The 26,497-nt window shown below is 39.4% G+C and overlaps 1 protein-coding gene across 1 annotated transcript in view; it reads right to left on the bottom strand.

Moving 5' to 3' along the window:
• The window catches only part of LOC149144409 (uncharacterized), a 45,408-nt gene extending 19,959 nt beyond the window's left edge, over positions 1 to 25,449 (bottom strand). Inside the window, exons 1-2 of the mRNA XM_089447460.1 lie at positions 25,294 to 25,449; positions 25,098 to 25,198 (exon numbers count right to left, since the gene is read on the bottom strand). Of these exons, the coding sequence (XP_089303586.1) occupies positions 25,098 to 25,198; positions 25,294 to 25,296 (104 nt within the window). The 5' untranslated portion in view covers positions 25,297 to 25,449. The remainder of the gene's footprint in view (positions 1 to 25,097; positions 25,199 to 25,293) is intronic.
• Between the last annotated feature and the right edge of the window lie 1,048 nt (positions 25,450 to 26,497).

Here is a 26,497-nt window from a genome sequence, read left to right as displayed (position 1 = left end):
TCTCATCTGCCCCTCTGTTTGATTCATCAGATCATGAGGATGCCGATGAAATCATTGATTTTGTTGATCGTAGTTGTCGTGATCTATTTACTCCCATATTTGATCACGATGATGATTCTATCACAATTGATTTTTCGAAGCCACCGGTTTATGATGATCTATCTGACGATGAAGTCGAAACCCCCCAAACTGTCGAGGCACTTCAGCCCAAGCTGATGGTTATGTCAAGCCCTCGCTGTCCTGAGGTTGGTTTCACTTCCGATCAGGAAATTGTTGAAACACCCAAGGCTCCTCATCACTCATCTGTATGCATTGAAGATCAATCTCACACACAGATCATACTTCCTCCACTCAAACTGCACGATCCCATCACTCATGCATTGGAGGAATCTTACATTGAAAGCACATGTGCACGACGCAAGTTGTCTTTGTTTCTTTCGTTTGCTTACATGTCACAGTCAAGAGTATGTGTATGCTTCACAGTTGCATGTAGTGTCGCACAGCACCGTGACAAGTCCAAGGACTGCATGTCATGTACTCACTCATGTTCCGTGGACACATTGAAACATGGAGTGTGTTTGTCTTCATTGTTATATCTTTCTTGTTTATTGGTTCACACAACTGGGTTGCTCGCGGACCATGCCTTCACCAACATGGGTCAACCAATGCATCGATGGCTACATTGGAAGTATCACTTCATGTGATTAGGCCCATGCACCGTTAGCTTAAGAGTAGGAGTAGTGTTTGCTTTTGGTTGTTTGCTTGCATGCTTGTTTGCTTACTTACTTCACATGTTTGTTTGTTTTCTTGCTTGTTTGCTTTCCACTTTGATTTCGCATTTACTTCTGCTTCTGCTTTGTGTTATGTTTGTTTGCTTGTTTTGCGCTCGTAGTTTAGTTTCACATGAAACCGTGTGTGAGTCTTGAAACAAGCTAGGTAAAGTACAAGAGGACTTGTACAGCGACCAACATTTGGTTATTTGTTGTCCGCTCTCTTACGTAAGAACTTGTTATCTTCAGTCCATGATACATCAATGGAAAATACGTACTGTTCGAAGTGAACCTTGGTGAAAACACAACACTTGCGCACTAACTAGTATCACCTACTCTAGTCGATTGTTTTTGGGTTAAGCCTTGTCAGCTCAGTCAAGTAGAGTAAAGTGAGGGGGAAAACCTTAACAAGCACGTCAAAGGTATATATAAACTACTTCTCTGAAGAAACAACCTCTTCTGCTCTCAATAAGTCAGGATCCCTCTTCCTCCTCTGAAATGAATAAGTGGTATGCACAGTTATGAAAAGGAAAAATAAAATAAAAAATGAGAAGTGAAAAATTTCGAAAAAAATGAAAAATGAATAAGGCGAAATAAGAGAAAGGCTTCTTGCACAGAGAGGTGATGCAAGTAACTCCCTCGAGGTAATGACCAGGCTCATTGGTAGCAGAGCGATGCTTGTGTTCTTGCGTGACTCTGCCGGGGTACTATCCAGGCCTGTTGGTAGCGGAGCAACACTAGAGATGAAACTAAGATTTTGACGACTATATTGCTTGTGCACCAATATACCCCTCATCCCCAATCGAAAAAACTTTGTTGGCTTGGCTTGGAATGTGTGTCGACCGACCAAGAGCTTGGCAGATGCTACATCTTACAATCAAGCAAGTGTGGAAATCAAGACGAGCTGAGAACTGAGAAATACTTCCGAAGGTGTTAGACTAGCTTTTCATGAACAAGGTCCATTCAGAGAGTTGGAGTTCTACCAATGTGTCGCCACGTGTTGTAGCACCTACAACCACCCTCTAAAATTTTTCCTTAGAGACATTTTGGAGCCTCCCTACCGACCATCCTCAATAGCATGTCTTGCACTATCAAGCACATCAACTTCAGTTGTTTCATAGAGTCTTATTAGCTTATGCATGCAAGTTTGTTCCACCCTCTTCACAGGCCGCTTTCCGGACTTGGTGTCAGTTGCTGGTTTAGCAGCGCCCTCTGTGAATTGCACAATTCTGAAGGGGAACCAGCCTTCCCTCCAAAAATTGCGCAAACCCATCTGGAAACCCAGCTGGGCTCCAGAATTGCGCAAACCTAGCTGGACACCCAGCTGGGCTCCAGAATTGCGCAATTCTTCCTGACAGTCTTCCTCCCAAAAATTGCGCAATTCATCCTAGGACAGCTGCTTAGCCCAGAAATTGCGCAATTCTGGGCAGCAGTCACTTGTTGCTCCCAAAAATTGTGTAATCCCTTTGGGACAGCTAGCCCAGCAGCTAGCAGAAATTGCGCAAATCCAGCCAGGTAGCTTGTTGGGCTCAGAAATTGTGCAATACTGTCAGACATGCTTCCTTGAGAAAATTGCACAGTCTGACCCAAGACAGTTGCTCAACCCAGAAATTGTGCAATCCTAGGAGACAATCACCTGTTCCTCCCAAAAATTGTGCAATCCCTCTGGGACAGCCATCTCTGCTCAGCCCAGAAACTGCGCAGATTTTCATCCCAGGCTCGCAGACCGATGCATGTGCCTTCAGGTTGACCGATTCCCTCCGGGACTGAGCAAAACTGATTTGCATGCATGGACTGTTTCTCCCAAGGCAGCATGCAAAGGCATCTGTTGATTCAGAGATCTATTTTTAACAGTTGGATGGTTACATGCAAGGATCATTTCATAAAACCTCCCACCAAGTGTCACTTTTCCTAGATTTGTGGCATGTGTGTCACAACCTCGATTTTATCAAAACTCACCAACTCGACACTGCAGAGCTCGTTCCTCAAATCGACCTTGCTGCTTTGACATCCCACATTGCATCTAAGAGTCGTCGACACATTCAACTCAGTTGTTTTGGGGTAAGCCTGCCTTTCATGTCTTGCATTGCGTTTCTGTCGCTTTTTGTGTTTCTCTTTGTGTGAGTGTTGTCTGCTTGATTTTAGTGAGCGCTTGTTGTCATTTTGATGTATGTTAGCTTGTGGGAGCACAGTTTCAGTTTTCGTTCGCATCTCAAACCTGTTGCATGCATGACACTATATTTGCACAAACGGTCATTGTTGCGGTAACTCGCTTCACACACATGCATGCTTTCTCGTTTTTTGAATCCTGCACTTGTTGTTTTCATGTATGATCATTCACTCTTGTTTGCACTCATCCCACCATGCATTCAAACTTCTCATGTTTTTAGTCACCTGTTGGCCACCCCGGGCTGCCTTGGCCTAGACCGTGCCTTGCTCGACTAGCACTGCGCATTTCCAGAAGCAGAGGCTTTGCCTTCACTCCAGAAATTGCGCAAGCCTAGCCGAGCACTGACCTCCGGGCTTGCATTGCGCAATTCTTGGAGGCAGTGTCCTCCTGGCCCCAGAAACTACGGAATGTCCTCAGCAGGCCAAGCTGGACTGTGCATTGCGCAGTTCCAGCAGTCAGTCGGCCCCCTGACAGCCCGAACTGTGCTTTGCGCAGTTTTGGCAGTCAGTCTCCCAACCTCCCGGTGGAAATTGCGCAACCTTCATGATCAATCACACAAGTATGTTGCAAGTCAGTGCTCAAGTTCATTTTGGTTTTCGACTAACAGATTGCTTGCCATGAGTGTTTCCGTCCACAGGTATTGCAGGTGTTCATCTGTTTCTCAGCAACACATGTATAATGGCCTTTAGGAGAACAGAGTCAAAGGACACCGTTGAAAGCACAACGTGGGTTGCAACCAAGAAAGTGTCTATGACCTTACCTACCTATGAAGACACCAAGTTGTTCGTAGACAAGGCAGCAACATCACAGCGAGCAGCACCATCAGCAGCAGCAGAAGTCAGCACACCAACATGAGGCAAATGCAAAAGGATGGTTGTTTACAACACAGAGGTGGAACAAAGTTGCAAGCTCGAGCAGATCCACTTGTGATGAAAGCAACTTTGGAGATTGAGGCTATGAGGTGACGGCATGACCAGACGATCGCGCAAGAGCAAAGAACGGAGCAGAGGAGTTGCATGTGTTGAAGCAGCAACTCAAGGAAGAACAAGTGTTGCATAGACAAGAGAATGAAGTGTAGTAAGAACAAGTACAACAGGGAGCGCAACATGCACAGACGGATGAAACTGTGCTCGTACAAGTTATAGATCCATCCTAGCAACTGGCACGGAGCAGACAAGGTGAGCAGTGTTGTTGATCGCATGCAAGGGAATTCAACAACATGCATGTCATTGTGTGCATGCATGTGATCCCACCCATTTGGCACACTCACTGAGGCAAAGACAAGAAGCAAGTCCAACTGGAGTTGAACATGTATTTTGACAAGTTGATGCGCACAGCCACCAGCACATGCTTGGAGATCAACACAGACACTATGCATCAACATGTTGCCGGTTCGGCCGCACCCAAGAAGACCATGCACATGTTAGCAGACGAGTTGGATGGAAGAGCCACACCAATGCACCGGGATGCAACAGAGGCAAGAGTTTGCTTCAGCAAGATGTCACCATGGAGCGCATGCACACCATCACGAACGACCAAGCTTGGCATCAACTCACCACCTTCACCATCACAAGCATGTCAAAGAGTTGGTCTCATCACAACGGACCGAGTGTCAGTGATGTCTTGCATGGCTTGCTCAAGCCATTTTGTCTCACATGGGCACATGTGCATTGTAATGTAACGTCTTGTCAAGAGGAAGTTCGAGTGTCGATACTTGGATGTAACAGTCATAAAGTAGATGAAGAGTCATGAGGGTAGATGAACTGTCACGACAATTATTCATTTATTCTAAAAATTAAAAAATAAAGTTATGTATTAAGATTCATTTGTTAAATGTTACAATTCTAATAAAATAAATTAAAACTTAAAACTCATCCTCCACTTTATATTACAATGCCTTGAGGCAACACGTAACAGATGACTAATGAGTCAAATTGGATAAGGGCAGTGGAAGAAGGCAGCGACCGCCTGAGAACAAGTATTTATCCAAGCACAAAAGAACAAAGGAGCAGGGGGAACGAAAGACGAAAATTACAGAGAAGAGGAAATTCCATGCCACTGATAGAAAGAAGTCTGAGCTTAGTTGTTCTTGAAATTTTGGGCACAGGGGACCTAAGGATCAAAGTAATCGACAGAATCTACTACTAAACCACACGAACCACCTGCTTCTCTTGCTACCTTTGCTTCTCCTACGACTTAAGCTGGACAAGAGAGTGGGTTCATTAAGGGGTGGGAAATGCTGCAAATATGGATTCGGATGGGTCATATCATGCCATATACTTAGTTAGATATGGAGATGGGTATCCTACTTATACACAGACGGATATCTCTATATAAAACCTCAAATTCGAAGTACTTCAAAGTTGGGTACTGAAGGTGTGTCCAGTTTGGCAAGGAGGTTTTGGTCATTTTGGTAACGCAGCAGGAGCAAGGATCGCGACAAAATAGACAGGGTGGTACTCAATAGAAGAATTGATAAATTCTATATTAAAATTATATATACTGGTATTTTATGAGCAAAATTTTATTAAACCCTGTTAAATTTTAGATTTAGGGCTTCATAGTTATTCTCAATATGAATTTGTTAAACTTTGTTAAATTCTTTAAAATTTAGGGCATTAGAGGGCCCTTAAATCTTGCTTTAAGGTCCAAATATATGGCTTTATAACAAAAAGAGATACCACAATTTTTTGATCAGTGGTTAATGTTATCCCATTCTCTTTGGTTTGAGGCCTCAAAGTCAAGAAACTTTACCTTTCTTGATCAGTGGTTAATGTTATCCCATTCTCTTCAGTTTAAGGCCTCAATGTCAAAAAGCTTAACCTTTCTTGATAGGTTTATCACAAGTTCAACAAATTTAAAACTACTCCACTAGGCAATAAAGTCTGGCAAGAAATATTGGCACAATGTAAGTGGAACATCTCAACCAACAATTGACCTATAACATTGGCTTCATTATATATGTTTCATGTTGTCCTCCTTGTTTGGCGAGTTGCAATTTACTCACAAAGAAATGGTACACATCGTAAGAAAGGATCTTGGAACTTTTAGTCATTATCATGTTGACAATTGAACAAGACATAAATTCCAACCATCCATGTTAGCAATTATTTTTTGGATTAGAAGGAGGACCCCTTTAAGGTGGTTGCAAAAGAGTTTCTTTAGAGTTTGTAGAAGTCCTAGCCAATTCATGTAAGCATCAAAGTCTTCACACAGTCAACACTTGTTAAATTTGGCAACTAGGGCCAAACTTCACCTTGGACAACTCATATGAGGCAGCTGATATTTTTATTGGATTCCTCTTTCCGAGAGGTGTAGGATTGATCTAAAGATCATCTCATTCTGACATGTACAAATGGAATTATGAATTTATTTCTATTATGGACAAATTGTCAAGGTTGGCCAGCCATCTAATTTAGACCCTCAAGCCCACAACGTTGCATATAAATAGAAGGAGCCTCCTCATTTAGACACTTCACTTCACTCACATATCTCTCTCTCCTTTCATGATTGAGTACAAATTTCTAAAGCAGCTCTCCACACGTGCGAAGGACAGTGCTTTTATGTTCCTACGTTGACCGAAGTTGCAAGAAGGGTTTTGACCAGCAGCATTGACCTGTTTGGCTGCGATTTTGTGAGGGATATCTCTGTTTGGGCAGGCCGCATTATGGGCACAAAAATCGAGGCAGACTGTACTGTTTGACCAGTGTTGACTACAAAAGGGTTTGACTGCAGCGTTGACCAGATTTGACTGAATATTTTCAGACTTTTTTGGGCTGATTTGATTTGTTGTTGGAGAGCAAGTTGACTAAGTTTGAACAAGCTGTTTTGGAGGTCAAAATCTGCCCTGTTGACTAGCATTGACTTTCTGGTTAGGGCTTTCTGTGGCTGTTGTTTGACTAGACAGAATTCACTTTGATTGGGCAAGTGAATATTGCGTATTCTACTTTCTCTCTCTCTCTGCTGAACTTTTGAAGAATAATAAGAATTGATCAAAGGGTTTCTGCACATTGGGGTTTGTCCCTGTCATACACCATATCTTGTGTCCTCTTGTCTTGGCTTGTCTTCTACTGTTATTATTTATGTTCTATCGGCATTTTACTATCATGTTGATGTGATTGCTAATCTGGAAACTGATATTGGGCTAATAAGAAAATTGAAGTAAATTGCTCTTAAGCATAGACCATACCATTGTCATCTAAAATTAACAACACTGTATAGTGCCAACACATATGCTCAAGTTGTCACTATAATCCCTTAGTTATTTTGAGAATGATGAGGTCGTCCTTGAATTTCTTCACACAAGATAGGATCAATTGCCTCATACTCACAAGTTAAAATTTAGCATGTGACTTTCATTTCATGGACCCTTTAGTTTAGAGCATGATGCATTTCAGCTACAACACAAACACAGAGATATACTTACATGGAAATACAAGGACATGGAAGGGATAGTGTTTCCATCATTTAAACATAACATTGTCTGTAATCTTGAAGGTAAGACAATTTGACAAATGTAAATGCTTATGTCCCCCAATAAACCTTCTCACTCAGAAAAGAAATCCAAGAGTTATTGTCCTTGTAAAAGATATCCAAACTATTTCACAAGGTTAATGACCACCCTAAATGGGTAGCAAATATAATGATAATGGTTAAGAAAATACTTTGGGGGAATTAGGGATAAAAATGACTCACACTTGGTCAAGTTCAAAAGGCTAACTAGCTATTCCAAATGGGTATAACAAATATCATGTTAGTGGTTAAGAAAATATTGTCGAGGAATTAGAGATCTTTAATAACTTGAATAATAGTGGTTAAGAATCATTGAGGCCCCGAAAGAATTTCCATGAGACAATTTAAAATTCTCCCACAACTAACTCTAAAGAAGGAATTTCTAAAGATTTGTTGACTTGGACCTCAAGCTATTTCCATTCCATGCAAGAATGCCACTATTCCACATTCTATAAAACATGCCAATCCAAAAAGCCCATTTTTGCTAAGTTACCAGGATTCGGATACGGATCCAGATCCGGATCCAGATTTGGATCCGGATCCGTCATATTTTTGAAAATCCATGATCCGGATACGGCAAGGAAACGACAAGTAATATATATAATTTGGATCCGGATCCGTCATATTTTTGAAAATCCATGATCCGGATACGGCAAGGAAACGGCAAGTACTATATATATAGTTACAATACTTATGGCTACTAACATAATCTCTCTTGATACAATTTAATGACCTTGACATGCAACTACATCTTTATGTGTAGACAAAACCTAGCTACATAAACTAATCCATTGGAGTTACATAAGGGGCAAAATTATGTTCTTATCAAATGCTTTAAGTCTTTGGTTGTTAGCTTAATTCCTTATGTTTTGAGGAAAAAAAGATTTTAGCCAATCAACATTTTTTATATAAAAATACAACTTAAATAAAAAAATTTAAATATGTATAATTTGTGTTGTATGTATCTAAACATTTTAATAATATATATATATATATATATATATATTATTTTTTTTATAATATACATATAAAACATATATATAATAACATATATAATCTTTTAAAGTATTTAATTTAATAATTCCTTTACTAAACCCGACAGAAAATAAAGCATAATATATATATATATATATATATATATATATATATATATATTATTTTTTTTATAATATACATAATAGACATATAAAACATATATATAATAACATATATAATCTTTTAAAGTATTTAATTTAATAATTTCTTTACTGAACCCGACAGAAAATAAAGCATAAAATAAATTAACATATTTATATTTATACACTTTTTACTAACTATATACATAATCTTTTAAATTAAAAAATCTTTAATGAACCCGACAGGGAAAATCAGAGCTAAAGTAAATTAATATTTTAAATATTTAAATGTATATAAATTTTTATTTATATTTGGATATATAAATTAATATATTTATATTTACACACTTTTTTAATAACTATATTACCGAACCCGACAGAAAATCAACGATAAAGTAAATTAATATTTTAAATATTTAAAAGTATATAAATTTTTATTTTTATTTGAATATATAAATTATATAGTATAATTATATAATATAAATAATATAGATATAAAAATAATGCATACGATTATATAATCTAATTAATATATACCATATAGACACACTTTAATAACTATATACATAACCGTTTAAATTAAAAAAGAAAGGAAAAATTAGCGAACCGGACAGAAAGCCAATGTATCAACAATTACACGGTTTGGTGGTGACATTCGGGTCTTTAGTGAACCCGACGGGAAAGAAAGTGTGGGATGGTGAAATTCGGCTTTCCTATACACGCTGCTCACCATGTGACGACACTTTGAAAAATTACTATTGAATTTGAATTTTGAATTAAACGCATCCACGATTCGCTGTCCAGCTGTGAATGAGCACAGGCATTGAAATTCAGCTAATACGAAACTGCAGGGAAACCTTGTAATTTTTATATTTAAAAACCCAAAAAGAACAAGATGCACATATGAATCTCGGGATTCGTTTTATAGTGGGACACATTTCTTTCCATCAGCGCATGAAACATTTATCAAACAGATTTTGGGCGGATCCAGTCGAATCCGAATCCGGTTCCGGATCTGATCCGGGGATCCTTCCCCCAAGATCAACAGGTCAACGGATCCGGTAACATAGCATTTTTGTCGTTTCTCATGTTTCCTTATACTCATGTATGTTCTACTATGATCCTTGTAAATTTAAGGCCCAAAAAAATCACATTAAGAACACAAACACAGCTGGAGACAAAAGAGAGCAACAATCATTTCAACAATAAAAACCAAGCTATAGAGTACAAGTCTATCTCCATCAAGGATCAACAACAAAAAAATTGCCATGTTCATGGTGGTGAGCATTTTTATGTGAAAAAGGAGCTTGCCCTTTTACTGGTACAATCATACAATGAATGAGTCCAATATTGCTACATCGAAAACCTCTACCATCTAGTGTTATTAGAATCGGACTGGACCAAGCTAAACCAATTGGTTCAACAGTTTTCAAAGGAAAACAGATTTGAACCAGTGTCCAGAGCAACAAAAGGCCAGTGCAGTACCAAACCAGCTAGTTCATGTACAGAACCGAACCTGACTTTTTTCACTGAACTAGCTGGTTTTGTACAATGCTACCAAGGTCCTTTTGAACGCATTTAAAAAAAACAATAATTTATGAGTGGGAAAGCCTAGTATTTGACCATATTTCCCTACTAATGCTATGCAATTAATGGTAATGTTAAATTCTTAGAGTAAAAGGAATTACTTAATTTTTTAGCATTACCATTAATCGACTCAGATAGTTTTAGAGTGGTTCCAACTTCATTGGATTTCATATGGAGAAAGTAGAATTTTAGATCCCACTCAAAATCCAATAGACTTAACAATTATCAAGATCTCGGGATTGGGGGGATTGCAATGTTTCTATTGGATTTTGTCATGTAAGAGGGTATGGAACTAGCGTTTAATCAAGAGCACCAAGCCCTCTACGTAGCCTGATGTTAGTGCCATTGATTGTCAAACTCCTCTATCGTGACCCTACTAAAAATGTACCCATCACTCACAAAATCTTGACTTGGCATGCTAACATTTTTTCTATCTTATTTTAATGCTTTGAGGGTGACATTGATGATGCAAATCCCAATATAGGCAATGATTTTGATAATATGTAAGTATTTGTTGTAGCAAAATTATTTTTGGATGTTAGAGGCCATTTAATGTCCCAAACTAGATTTTGCAATAATCTTCACAATTACTATCGAGGCATTTTAACCGACACTTTGCAAAAATGGCATTAACAATGATTTTCTACTAATTATTAATGTAAGAACATTGTTACATTTTGTCAATCAATTTAACATGAAACCCTCATTTGACAATAAGAACAAGTAGCAAACTCAGCCTTATTATATTAAATATGAATCTAAATATACATGAAAACTTGTTAAGACATCAGCAAGATGGCACAAATGGTTGAAGATATAAATCGTTGACAATGACCTTTTCGATGAATTCGATGATGCCCTGATGAGAAACTTGGATGAATCCTCCATATACTTGTTAAGATTAAATCCACAAATTGACACAGTGAGGAATTTGAGTGATTCCTCCTTCAAGACTAGTTAGGGTGGGAGTCGTTCACCACTGAAGCCTAGTTATTTTGATCAACTAGGTTGGGTAGTTGCTCCATCGAAGAAGATCATGCTCAGGGTTATAAACCCTCCACCGAAAATCTAGACATGCCTAAAGAATGATCTTGAGCTCCCTTTAAAATCTTTTGCCATCCCAATACCATGGATAAGTATTCCATGGATATTAATACCATGGGTAAGTATTCCATGGGTGCCAATACCATGGGTGCTAATACCATGGTTAAGTATTCCATGGGTGCCAATACCATGGGTGCTAATACCATGGGTAAGTATTCCATGGGTGCCAATAACATTGGCAAGTAATCCATGGGCACCAATGCCATGGGCAAGTAAATACATAATAATGTGACTTTATAAAGTTCCCCTTGTTCTCCTAGCCACATTTTAATCTAATTAAATCAATCATTTCCCCTGTAGTGATCATTAGAAAGGGGACATGACAGTCCTCCCTCTCGAGATTCCTTGTCCTCGAGCAATGCCATAAGTTGTGCATCAATACTTCGGTCCCAAATGTGCCATTGTGTTACTCCATGCCATTGTATTATCCAACCATCAATAAATCCCTTAATACTTGGGTCCCAAATATACCATTGTATCATCTGGCCACAAGTGGATCTATTGTAGTGTGAAGTTGTGAACCATCCCTCAGAATCATCCTTGGTAAATATGAAGGGCATATCTCCTCATGTGCCAATGGGGGTGTCACTGTTGCGTTAATCATCTGCTCCCCTAGAACCTAATCCACCAAATGAAGACCATCTTCACCATGCCATGCCCGACATTGTGTCATGCCAATTCCATCCCACTTAAAAAGATCCTAACAATGCACATTGGAGATCCTGTTATCTTGGTCACTGAGAGTATACCTAAACATCTCATTGGGCCTACACACTTCCTTGCCAAACAATCCTTCCCCCTAGGCTAACCTGTAATCCAATGGGGTCACGAAGGGACATGCGAACTCAATCACTCAATTGAATATTCTATCAATGTAACCACATCCCTACACCTCTAGTAGACCTATAAGGTCCACAGATACACTCTTTGATTCTAAATCTAGATTAGGTGAGTCTTGGAATAAGCATGTTAAACAATCATGCCTTGATTTGTCTTGCTGACAAGTCATACACTCCATCTCATCACCTGGCATAACACCCTCGAGGCCCTCCCCATAAAACCTCTCTCTGACCTGACTGTAAATGTGGCAATCCTCAAGATGAACTATCAATAGTGAAGCATGGACCACTCTCATAGTCTTGTCCTTGAGTGTAGACTCAAGGACTAAGAAAATGGTGTTGTCCTTTACTATATACATGCCATCTTGTACGTGTCCATCCCTCAACTTAGAGGCAAACCTATTCTTTGAATGCTCCATCCCCAAGTGGAATACCCAATCTCTACATGTTGTTGGTCTCCTGGATAAAATACTTGTAACAATGTCATCCATGCTCTCCATAAACCTAATAGTGCACCCCACCACTCTGTCAAAAGATCTATTTGATCTTATTGCCCGTGATATCTCACCCCAACTAGTTTCGAGAATTCATTGTTGCATCAAACAAATCTTGTACACCCTGTCAAGCTCTATCACATGATGACATGATCCATTTGGATCCCATTTCCCATTTGGGATTTTGTCATCCCAAATATCCAAGGGCTTCTATTGTGTTATACCTTTGACTAGAAGTATCTTTCCAAACATCACTAACTCAGTGGGATACCAACTCATAATCTCTCTCCATTCCATCTAAAATGGACTTCTGAAATAGGAAGTATCAACAAGAATGATATTACTTTTAGAGTCCATAACCTCCCACGAAATGTGTCTTCCATCATCTTTAGTTATCAACAACTCCTGAAAAAGACCTCGTGTATAAATGCCAACACAAGGAATATTCCCACCATGTTGATGTTGCACCACTTTGCTTTCAACTAGAATGCTCATATACTGAAGCTTTATCTCACAATCTTGGTCAACCTGTAAATGCAATAAAAAATATTTGGTTCCTTCTTCCTCATACCAACTCACCTCCCCACTATCCAAATGTGGATTCATGGTATCACAAGCCTTGTGTTAATTTTCGTTAACAATGGTATGTTCTATGCTTAGCACAATTACTTCAATGTTCCTTTAGCAACCCAATGTCAATTTCCAATTTAGATTTCCAATAGTAAATCACATTGACAGTAACTATAGATAGAACATAAATAACAAAATGCAGAAGACAAGCCAAGACAAGAGAACACCAGATTTGGCAGATGTTGGGGAAAAACCCCAATGTGGGGAAAACCCTATGATCAATTCTTCTTATTATTATATCAAATGTTCAATAGACAGAGTACAAAAAGTCAAATATGGTCAATGCAACAGTCAAACTTGCCTCCTTGAGCTCAATCAACCTTAGTCAAACTCGACCTTCCTTGCTGGTCAAAGTCAACCCAAAATAGTCCTTCGAAGTCCAATCAAATTCAACCAAAAGAGAGAGAAAGTCTACTATAATTTTTTGCAGTCAACCCTAAAGTCAATGTTGGTCAAAGTGCCCAAATTTTCTCGATTTCTGTGCCCAACAACTTGGCCTTCCAAGATTAAACTTATGACTGAAACCATAGTCAAACTTGGTCAATGCACCGCTTGCAACAAAATTATGAAATTTCAGCCTACAATTCGTCCTCCTCGCCACACGTGTGAGAGAAAATAGTTGCCCAATAGTTGTATGACCCAATCAAATGAGGAGAGAGAAGAATGTGTGAATGATGATGATGCCAAATGAGGTGAGAGGACACTTGTATTTATACAAGTCATTGAGGGTGAAGAGACATGTCTATTGGGCTTCATAAACCTACATGATGATGTGGTCGACTTGATCAATTTGCACATGTGTGGGCATAAAATCAAAAACACACTTCTGCTTGTCCAAATTAAATGATCTTTAGATCGATTTTGGTCCTCTCAAAAAGAAGAATTCAATGCAATCATCATATCCATTAAATGAGTTGTCTAAAGTGGAGTTTGGCCCTAGTTGCCAATTTTAACACCGTCTCTATGTACTCTTGAAAAGAGCTACTCCGCAGTGTTGGAGTAGGCTTCTTTTGTTGCCTCATTAGAAACTCTTAAATGTTTCCCAACACGGGTAAGATTGGCAGTTGTCCTAGCACACCTAACTCCAAGGAACTTAAGCTCATTGTCCTGTTGTAATATGGTGTCCTTGAGCATCTTGGTTCTCCTTCATTTCTAGAAGGCCTTCTTTAAGATGTTTAATCTCTTTTTGAGTATGTTCCTGGTGACTATCATTGGAAAGTCTTGTAGAAGAGATTGGTGAAGTGATACAACTATCCTCCTCATGGTTTGTGGCTACCATATAAGATTGAATTTCCACACAAGGCTCATCCATCTCCTTTGGTTTGAACCCTACCAACTCCCCATCAAGCAAGGGTTTAGCTTCCCTTCACATTGTTTGACAACATCTTGTACCAAGTTATAAGCAGTTGTAGAAGTGACCTACTTTTGTTTCTAGACAACCAATAATAAAGATATGATGGGCTAGAAAATAACATCACTTTCATCACTCATCAATAATTGTACCCATGATGATTCTCATGTGCTCATGAATGGATTTGCCATGGTCTTTACTGATAGCATCGATGAAATAATGAAACAGTTGTAAAACAAGATCATGATAACCATAGTCAAGCATAATAACACATGACCTTACCTATGCCATTAATTTTAGAATATTGGCCCTCTTGCCAAAACATGGATTGTCCACTTGATCTAGCCCTTAGAAGCTTCCCACAATCAGTTGAAATATTTTCTACATTATAAGGGATTTCAAGAGTTGTGACCCTTTAAACTTCACTGAAACAATGCGCAACAACAAGCCTTACCTCTCCATCCTTATGCCTTAATAGCTTGTCCCCACCCAAGTGAGTCACTACTTGAACCATAGCTACTAGAGTCAACTGAGGAGGTGGTTGTCCCACCATTTGTAATTGCCTTATCACTTCCTCTAATGAGCTAAGAAGGTCATCTTTGGATGGACACAATTTTCCAAGTTGATAACCTGCTTTAAAAAGTAACTACAAAAACTTCATCAAGGCACTGAAACTTGATGTTAAAAGTAACCTACCTTCCACTATTGAACCTCATCAGACTATAATATACCCTTTAGACAAATAGCACACTTATCACACAAATATTTATGGGGATTACTGTGTTCATCAGATTAATTTTATGTTGTGTATTACAACAAATACATCATTCCAAATATTTGCACATTCAAAACAAGCAACACTTTACAAAGAAAACATCTATCCTCAATAGTTCTTCCCCATACTATTTTAAAGGTTTTCACAAGCATGCAAACATTTTGTATGTGGTTGGCTCAGACTTCTACTAAAAATTATTGTTGTTACAAGAATACTATATGTTATTTGGTAGATATATTTTCAATGAGTGACTCATACCACTGGCAAGATTTGACTCGGCACCCAATTCTTGGCTGCATACACTATTAGTCAGTTCCTCGGGAATTGTTCATTAGTCTAGTAATACCGTGTCTTGCTCGATCTCTTGGATTGCATTACACACCCTCCTCATGCTATTCGAGATTAACACAAGATCATTTCCAATCTACCCAATTGTTGGCATTCACGTTCATGCACAAATTAATTTGGGCCCTTTTCTCCGTTTCCTTGTTTTTCACATCAGTGAATGGTGATACTGAGCTCGACAACTCTTGGTTGCATGCACTATTAGTCGATTCCTCAAGAATTGCTCATTAGTTTGGTAATACCCTGTCTTGCTTCATCTCTTGGAGTGCAATACACACCCTCCTCATGCTATTCAAGATTAACACCAGATCATTTCCAATCTACCCAATTGTTGGCATTCACGTTCATGCGTAAATTAATTTGAGCCCTTTTCTTTGTTTCCTTGCTTTTCATGTCAGTGAATGGTGATCCTAGGCTCTCCACTTCCACCCAACAATCTAGGAAATGTATCCCCGTCTTCAGATATTAACTCAGCCAAGCTTCCTAACAAGTTCTTAGCAACGTGTTTTCCCCTGTGACTTGCTTCACGCTTTCTCATTGCGCAACGCAATAATCCACAAATCAATTCAACCCTAGATGGCCCCACCACACAAACCAAATGCGGTCATCTAGGGTCAGATATAAATGGCTAACAATGACCTCTCCAATGAATTCGTTGATGTCCTAATGAGCAACCTAGATGGCTCCTTTCTATACCTGTTAAGATTAAATCCACAAATTAACCCAGTGAGGAATCTAAGTGATCTCTCCTTCGAGACTGGCTATAGGGTGGAGTTTTTCACCACCAAAGACTAGTTATTTTGATCAACTAGGATGGGCAATTGCTACACCAAAGAAGATTGTGCTCAAGTTTATAAACCCTCAAGCAGCTCCAAGAGCCAAAGTAAACAATCCATCGGATATCTCTTTGAAAATTCTCTAACCTAAAAAGTCTACTCAGAGCTTTTATTTTCATATTTCTAATTATTGCTATGTAGCAACCTGTAATTCTGGAAAGTTATTTCCTGACCAAAATTGTTAAATTATGGTATGTTCTATGCTTAGAGCAGTTTACTTCAAATCTTTTTATTAACCACTGTTTAGCAATCACATAAACATAAAGTAAAGTGCAAATAGAACATTAAACAATCAACAGAAAACAAGCCAAGACAAGAGACACAAGATGTGGCAGCTAACCAGGGACAAACCCCAATGCAGGGAAACCCTTTGATCAATTCTTCTTTAATATTCAATAGTTCAGCAGAGAGAAATAGTACAATTTAGAATTCTGTAATTTTATAACAGCAACAGCAAACCCTAAATCAGCAAAGTCAAACTTGGTCAAAACATCCCCGAATTGACTTCTAGTCAACCTTGAAGAACTCGGTCTTCAACAACCAACTTCAGCAGCCCAAAATAGTCCACAATACTCAGTCAAACAGCAGTCAACATCTGGTCAAACCTACGATAGCTTCTTGACAGTGAACGCAAGTCAGAGGAGTGGTCAAACCCGGTCAAAGGAGCTGAACAGAATTGTGACTAGCCTAGGAGAGGTTGCCCAACCCAAACCGCAGTCAAGAAGGCCTCCACGCTGGTCAACACAATCCAATCTGACCACCTACAACTAGGTCAACCCAAGTCAACGCTGCCCTAACTAGAAATCAACATCTTTCTTCTTCAGCCACACGTGTGAGAGAGAGAGGCTCTTCTAATGAGTAGGAGAGAGAGAGGATTTGAGATGAGATGAGTTGATAATGAATCAAACTCACTTGTATTTATATGATTTGCTGGGCATGTGTGCCACACATTTAGCTGTTGGCCGACCTTGACAATTTGTCAAGTAAATATAAATAAATTCATATCTCCATAATTACTTGTCGGAATCAGATGATCTTTGGATCAATCCTACACCTCTCGACAAGAGGAATCTAGGAAATACATCAATTGCCACAAATAAGGTGACCCACATGGAGTTTGGCCCTATTTGCCAATTTTAACACTCCCTCTCAACTAGGGAGAACTCAATCTGTTAATCTGTCAGACCGTCAGTACTATCTCTGCCATCAAATAAGGTGACCCACATGGAGTTTGGCCATATGTTGACTCAATGTGTGTGGTGAGGCTCAACCATATGTTGACTCAACGTGTTGACTGCAAGACATATATCCGGACAGGATTTCACCAAGAACATCAATGCTCCGATGAGTTGAGGATACTCGGTAACATTTTGTAAAACAGGTCCGGCAGCACTACCACTTAACTTCTTGAAGTCAAGCTCCATCGAGGTAGTCACAGGCTTGCAGTTCACTATACCGAATCTCTCCAATATCTTCACCACATAAATTCTTTGAGATAGGAAAATCTCCCCTGGCTTCTGCCAGACTTCTAGTCCTAGGAAATAGTGCATCAATCCTAGGTCCTTCATCTCAAACTCAGAAGCCAACTCCCTCTTACATTTGTGAATGAGAGGGTCTGCCCCTGTTAGAAAGAGGTCGTCAACGTACAACACCAATATGAGAGGTTTGTCATCTTCAACCTTAAAGTAAAGGTTACGGTCGGCTTCACTCCTAGTGAATCCCAGCTTCATCAAGTAGCTATCGATCCTCTCATACCACACTCGGGGTGCTTGCTTCAACCCATAGAGGGCTTTCTTCAACCTGCACACGTGAGATTCCCGGTCATGAATCTCAAATCCTTCGGGTTGTTCCACATAGACTTCCTCTTTGATCGAACCATGCAAGAATGCGGTCTTGACATCCATCTAATGTAGGTTCCATCCTTGCGAAGCAGCAAGGGCTATGATCGAGCGGATGGTGGTGTATCGGGCAACAAGTGCAAATATCTCGTCATAGTTTATGCCTTCCTTTTGAGAGAAGCCACGAGTGACAAAACGAGCCTTATACTTTTTAGCACTTCCATCAACTCCATGCTTTATCTTGTAAAGCCATTTTGATGTGACAACGGCTTTGTCCAGGGGTCTGGGAACCACATCCCAGACATCGTTTTTCATGATGGACTCATATTCCTTAGTCATAACATCCCTCCAGACTTGATGCTTGACAGCTTCTGCAAATGATGAAGGCTCATTTTGGATGATCGTGCTCATGATGGTCAAGTATCCCTAATACTTGGTCAGCTTCTTACTTTCCCAGAAAGTCCCCCTGGGTGCAACGTGTCCTTCAGCATCATCAAGTGTCCGCCTCAGCCATGAATGCAAAGGGGGATCAATAGGATCCATAGGTTCCTACCACATCAGGCATCATCTCATCTTCCTTTTCCTTCAGTTCCCTGGTGTCAGCTTCTTTAGATCCCCTTAGAGTAGGAAGACTGTCAACTTTGCTAAGCGCCATATCTTCGTCAAAGGTGACATCATGGTTAATCTCAACTTCCCTTTGACCAGCCACATAGATTCTATAGCCCTCAGTATTTTCGCTATAGCTCATGAATATTCCTTTCTTTCCAGATGCACCCAATTTATTCCTTTTCTCCTTCGGCACATGAAAATATACAGGACTTCCAAAAATTCTAAAATGAGATACGTCAGGTTTCTTACCAGTGAACATTTCTTCGGGAGTCTTGGAACCCAATGCTTGATGAGGGCATCGGTTTTGCACATATACGACAGTATTCGCAGCTTCGGCCCATAGAAACTTTGGAAGTCTTTGATCATGGAGCATAGCACGGACAACTTCCACAATTGTACAATTCTTCCTTTCCACCATATCATTTTCCTCAGGAGTATATGGTGTTGTAGTCCCCCTCTTAATGCCAACCTCTTTGCAAAATTCATGGAACTCATTGGATTCATACTCAGTCCCATTATCAGTCCTTAAGATCTTGATCTTCTTTTCGGTTTGATTCTCGATCAAGGCTTTGAAGTGACAAAACCAGGACAACACTTCATCCTTCTTTTTCAAGAAGTATATCCAAGTCTTGCGAGAATAATCATCTATAAAAATGAGGTAATATAACTATCCTCCCAAGGAGTTCACAGGCATCATACTAGATATATCTGAGTGAACCAACTGCAATATATGGAACGTCTTGCTATGGCTTGAGGGAAATGGTCCCCTTTTGAGCTTTCCTTCGGCACATCCCGGACATACACCTTCTTGCTCTACTTTGAAATCGGGCATCCCTGTCGCCATTTGTCTCACATCAGGTAGAGCTTTATAATGAAGGTGAGCAAACCTCCGATGCCATAGTTCGAACTGAAGAGAGATGTCACAAGAAATGACACCTAGCGGACTTCCTCCAAACTGATATAATGAATCAACTCGAAACCCAAGAGTGAAAGCATCTTTGAAATTCATTTTCCATACACGTACCTTGCCATCAATGAAAACCACCTTGTAGGCTTTGTCTTCCATTACCGAAATGGACACTAGGTCCTTTTTTAGATCAGGTACATATAGGACTTCTTGTAAATGAATTGTATTACCCTGATTCAATTGCAGAGTGACATTCCCTGCACCTTTCATGGGATATTTGGAGTTGTCCCCAAGAATAATTTCCAGGTTAGTATCCTTCTCTATCAAATTAAAGAGAGCGTCTTTATAACCAATGAAGTGTCTTGAGGCACCACTATCAATAAGCCAATTTCCCAGCAAGTCTGGGGGAGTAGTAGTAGAGAGGGTCGCTGGTAGATAATATTCATCTTGCTTATTGTTAACAACGTTAGATTCATACCTGGAGTTTCTTGCCTTCTTGGAGGGTTGACCTCTTCCTTGATTTCCGGCATTCCTTTTGCCATTGAACCTGCCATTCCTTTGATTGCCACGGGAGTGATTTTGATCATCGTCATGATGTGAGTCCCTTTTATCAGGGCACTCCCTCGCATAGTGGCCCATTTTGTTGCAATTGTAACATCGTCCTTTTCTTCCACCCTTCAGTCCGGCCTTTCCTTTGGATTTAGCCCCAAAATAGTTTCTCCTTTTAGCATGAGAGGAGAAAGCAGAGGGATTGCCTCTAAGTGCAGGCATTTCCTGTTCTTCCATCCTTGTTTCTTCTTGAATGCATCTCGCCATCAATTCCTCAAATCCAGGAATTACATTATTGTTGAGGAGAGTGGTTCTGAATATATACCATTCAGATGGGAGCCCTCCGAGAGTTGTGATAGTCATTTCTCTGTCAGGAACTACTTCCCCAATTGATAGGAGATCATTCTTGATCTCGGTGATCCCTAAGAAATATACTTGCATACTCCCATCTTTGCCCTTCTTAATTTCCTTAAGCTTATTTCTGAGGAAGAAAACTTGATTTGCATCATTAACTTTAAATAAACTCACCAGTCTATCATAGATTTCCTTGGAGGTGGTCAACTCAGAAACATAGGCCAACAGGCGCTTGTCGATAGAGTCTTGGATGATCTTCTTTGCTTTGACTTCTCCCTTGGTCCACTTGTTCCTTGCAGTAGCGGATGCATTTGATGGAGGCTCAACGATTTTGTCTCTCACATGGTCCAACACTTCCTGCTCTTCTAATGTCAAATCAAGAGACATCTTCCATCTGTGATAGTCAGACTTCTCACGGAGCTTGTCTTCAGCGGGGAAGTGTGATGAGAGGAGAAAGCAAGGGGATTGCCTCTAAGTGCAGGTATTTCTTGTTCTTCCATCCTTGTTTCTTCTTGAATGCATCTCGCCATCAATTCCTCAAATCCAGGAATTACATTATTGTTGAGGAGAGTGGTTCTAAATATATACCATTCAGATGGGAGCCCTCCAAGAGTTGCGATAGTCATTTCTCTGTCAGGAACTACTTCCCCATTTGATAGGAGATCATTCTTGATCTCGGTGATCCCTAAGAAATATACTTGCATACTCCCATCTTTGCCCTTCTTAATTTCCTTAAGCTTATTTCTGAGGAAGAAAACTTGATTTGCATCATTAACTTTAAATAAACTCACCAGTCTATCATAGATTTCCTTGGAGGTGGTCAACTCAGAAACATAGGCCACCAGGCGCTTGTCGATAGAGTCTCAGATGATCTTCTTTGCTTTGACTTCTCCCTTGGTCCACTTGTTCCTAGCAGTAGCGGATGCATTTGATGGAGGCTCAACGATTATGTCTCTCACATGGTCCAACACTTCCTGCTCTTCTAATGTCAAATCAAGAGACATCTTCCATCTGTGATAGTCAGACTTCTCACGGAGCTTGTCTTCAGCGGGGAAGTGTGATGAGAGGAGAAAGCAAGGGGATTGCCTCTAAGTGCAGGCATTTCTTGTTCTTCCATCCTTGTTTCTTCTTGAATGCATCTCGCCATCAATTCCTCAAATCCAGGAATTACATTATTGTTGAGGAGAGTGGTTCTGAATATATACCATTCAGATGGGAGCCCTCCAAGAGTTGCGATAGTCATTTCTCTGTCAAGAACTACTTCCCCATTTGATAGGAGATCATTCTTGATCTCGGTGATCCCTAAGAAATAAACTTGCATGCTCCCATCTTTGCCCTTCTTAATTTCCTTAAGCTTATTTCTGAGGAAGAAAACTTGATTTGCATCATTAACTTTAAATAAACTCACCAGTCTATCATAGATTTCCTTGGAGGTGGTCAACTCAGAAACATAGGCCACCAGGCGCTTGTCGATAGAGTCTCGGATGATCTTCTTTGCTTTGACTTCTCCCTTGGTCCACTTGTTCCTAGCAATAGCGGATGCATTTGATGGAGGCTCAACAATTCTGTCTCTCACATGGTCCAACACTTCCTGCTCTTCTAATGTCAAATCAAGAGACATCTTCCATCTGTGATAGTCAGACTTCTCACGGAGCTTGTCTTCAGTGGGGAAGTGTGATGAGGACCCCATGAAGTCTTTGAGATAGCTTCAATAGCCTTTAGTGATTTCTCTTGCTCTTGCTCTTGCTCTTGCTTGGGCTTTGTCTTCACCTCAACTCCGATACCATGTTAAATTATGGTATGTTCTATGCTTAGAGCAGTTTACTTCAAATATTTTTATTAGCCACTGTTTAGCAATCACATAAACATAAAGTAAAGTGCAAATAGAACATTAAACAATCGACAGAAAACAAGCCAAGACAAGAGACACAAGATGTGGCAGCTAGCCAGGGACAAACCCCAATGCGGGGAAACCCTTTGATCAATTCTTCTTTAATCTTCAATAGTTCAACAAAGAGAAATAGTACAATTCATAATTCTATAATTTTATAACAGCAACAGCAAACCCTAAATCAGCAAAGTCAAACTTGGTCAAAACAGCCCCGGATTGACTTCTAGTCAACCTTGAAGAACTCGGTCTTCAACAACCAACTTCAGCAGCCCAAAACAGTCCACAATACTCAGTCAAACAACAATCAACATCTGGTCAACATCTGGTCAAACCTGCGGCAGCTTCTTGACAGTCAACGCAAGTCAAAGGAGTGGTCAAACCCAGTCAAAAGAGCTGAACAGAACTGCGGCTAGCCTAGGAGAGGCTGCCCAACCCAAACCGCAGTCAAGAAGGCCTCCACGTTGGTCAACGCAATCCAATCTGCCCACCTGCAGCTAGGTCAACCCAAGTCAACGCTGCCCTAACCAGAAATCAGCGTCTTCCTTCTTCAGCCACACGTGTGAGAGAGAGAGGCTCTTCTAATGCGTAGGAGAGAGAGAAGATGTGAGATGAGATGAGTTGATAATGACTCAACCTCACTTGTACTTATATGATTTGCTGGGCATGTGTGCCACACATTTAGCTGCTGGCCGACCTTGACAATTTGTCAAGTAAATACAAATAAATTCATATCTCCATAATTACTTTGGATCATCTTTGGATCAATCCTACACCTCTCGACAATAGGAATCTAGGAAAAATATCAGCTGCCATAAATAAGGTGACCCACATGGAGTTTGGCCCTAATTACCAATTTTAACAAAAATAATTATTAAAAACTCAAAATCCTTCACTAATATTTTGCTATCAAATTAATCTGAGGACCCATATCTTATAATGAAGATTAAAAAAAAAATCAAGACCCTTGTCATACACTGAAAAAGGTCCAGAACTGTAAGACATGAAATAGTCATGGTCTAAAAGCTTTATACATCCAGAAGCAGGCTTTGGAAGCAAATATCTGTGTTGGTGTGTTTAAAAGCTCCATCCTTCTGTACTACCCTTCATTGATGATTTTTGGATGTTATCTTAATCCATTTCACTATGATTAGGTTACTCTTGTCTCAATGTCTCAGAGATTGTTGTACACCAAATTCGGCCATAATATATTCCTTTATGGAATGTTGGAAATATGCTACTACAATTAAATTCCCAACTTCATACACATATGGAATTACTATTAAGTACGGATCTAACATGAACCGAAAGAGATCAAATTTCTTCACATGCAAGCTTCATCACTCAAAATTAATTATTTAACCTGAAATTAAGTCTAAACATTTGAGGTTTGAAGCCCTTATATAAACCAATTCGGCAAATTTATCTAAGACATTGACAGCAAACTGCCAGAGTGGTTTGGATCAGAAATGAAACTGAAGGAAATGATGTTCTACATTATTGCAAAACATTTTGACTGAAATGTTTTCATAAGATAACTCAGACAAAAATGGCATCCAAAAGTCAATTGCTAGTTAGGAGCAGAGAAAATCACAAATTCTACGTTACTGACTAAACTTTATCTTAGATTTGATTTAACACGTATGTAGTATATACTATATACCAGACAGCTGAGATCGTTTGCCAGCTGGAAGAGCCTAGATATTATAGGTCATTATCCAGAGAAAAAGAAAACGGCCATGACTATGGAATGCAATAAGGAGTATGCCATTTTGTTGTTCAGTATATCTAAACTAGCAGTTGGGGTATATAATGAACACCACCAACAAGTCAACAATGCGAAAATACTTTCGCCAGATGATTTCTAAACAAAACAATTCAGACAGGGTACTTTGGGCTGATCAAGTGCATCATTCTAGCATACAATAGTCAGCATTCTTCGGTTACTGATCAAATAGCAACAGAATGCTATGAGACATCGCACAAATTCAGATCCAACATCAAAGAAAGGGAATCATTGCATTAACCTTCTGCAAGCATGTTATACCTAAAGTGGGCAGTCACCAGATCATGCACACACAATTCAGACATGAAAGCGATAACATGTGGGAAAATCCTCGAAAACCTAACATATATTCTAACACACAACAACAAACTCAAATCCTAGATCTATGCAATTCAACCTGAAATTTCTCGTGCAAAGTTTAACCCACATTTAGTCCTTTACAGAGACAAACTTAATCTCAAGCATGCAGAAAGGAGAAAATTGTGTAATGATCGTAGCTAACCAATGCCTCCTACTTCATTAAAACTACTCTTGAAAAGGAAAAATGAATGGGAAAATTCTCATATCCTTGAGTTTCTGGCGCTTCTGAACAATTCATCGTAATGGCCTGCGAAGGGAAGAAAGAATATCTTGCTTACATGAAAAAACTCGCGGTGACGACGAGGCCGATGAGGAGAAGCAGAACCGCCAAAGGTGGGTACCACCCTTCGGGTACAGGAGTGCTCAAGGGTTTCGATGCCTGCACAAATGCAGAATGAATATACACATTATGTATATCACCCTTTTGCAAAACCAACTGAATCCTGACAGAATAAAACATACATCCGTCCTTACCATTGGAACTGAAATTGCCTAGATCCACTGCCTCTTCCGCCTACCGATCTTAGCAGGGACGATTGCCTGTGCCACAACGAACCTGGTTTACCGATGTGAGTAAAACCACATGGAACTTATATCGAAGACTTTTGGAGTAAAAACATATGGAACTCATATGGAAGACTTTTGGTTTAAGATTATTAATTTTTTAAATAAATTATTAAATTTTTTTAAAGATAATAAAAATTTCGTTGGTCGAAATTTTCTTTTATTGACTTATTAACAAATTTAGACAGCCTATGTGGGTGGAAGGGAAGGGATAGGGATTATTTATCCTTTTTATTGGGGATAGGGAAGGGAAGGCATGGGATAGGGATTATTTATCGTTTAATGGTAAATACTTTTTTGTTGTATTTTATTTTATTTTTAAATTATGATGAATTTGTAATTTGTTATAGTAATATGGGCTAGACATATTGAGAATTTATGACTTAGCAAATTTCATAAAAGGTAGGGAGCTTACTCTTAAAGCCTTATCACAATGGGTCAAAGGTGTCCTCTATGGGATTTGAAACCAGGTGCACTTCCATGGGATTTGAAACCGGGTGGAGGGGATAACATTTCATTGTCAAGAAGACTAGTAGGAAATAATAAAACTATATACTTTTAAAATTTCGGTGTTGTTACATTTATTAAATTATTAATAAATTTAGACACATTATTTGGGGCAACAAGAGTGGGGTTATTTATAATTTAATATGAAATATTGAAATCACATATTCTTGGAATCTTGGTATCATTACCAATAATTAATCTGAGGCCTGTGCTCTCCTACTAGGTTTTGAATTGGCCGTCTCTCTTAGTGATTAAAATATGAATAGCATGGGTGACTCCAAAAATACCATCTCACATCTATGTTTAGATATTAATCCCATTGATTCGTCATTAAAATTCATTTTCATTTGGATCCAACTCTTTTTCCCCTCTTTTTCTAAGTTAGCATTTTTCCACACCCTTGGATCCAGCAACTCTTTAGTGAACCTTCAAGCAAATCAATCACCTTTAGAAAATGTTAAGATCCAAGTTATTAATGGGCAACGTTCTACAATCCTAATTCCATGACAAGACTTTTATTTAAACTTCCTCACGTACCCATAAAATTCAGGTTCCATTAGTATCATTTCATGATCATGCATGAGATGTCATCCCCATCACCCCATAT

Source organism: Pinus tabuliformis, chromosome X (genome assembly GCF_031772625.1).
Source record: "Pinus tabuliformis cultivar Carrire ecotype Pingquan chromosome X, CPIR1, whole genome shotgun sequence".
NCBI lineage: Eukaryota > Viridiplantae > Streptophyta > Pinopsida > Pinales > Pinaceae > Pinus > Pinus tabuliformis.
Note: the sequence above shows the minus strand (reverse complement) of the source record. Positions and strands in the feature narration are given on the sequence as shown.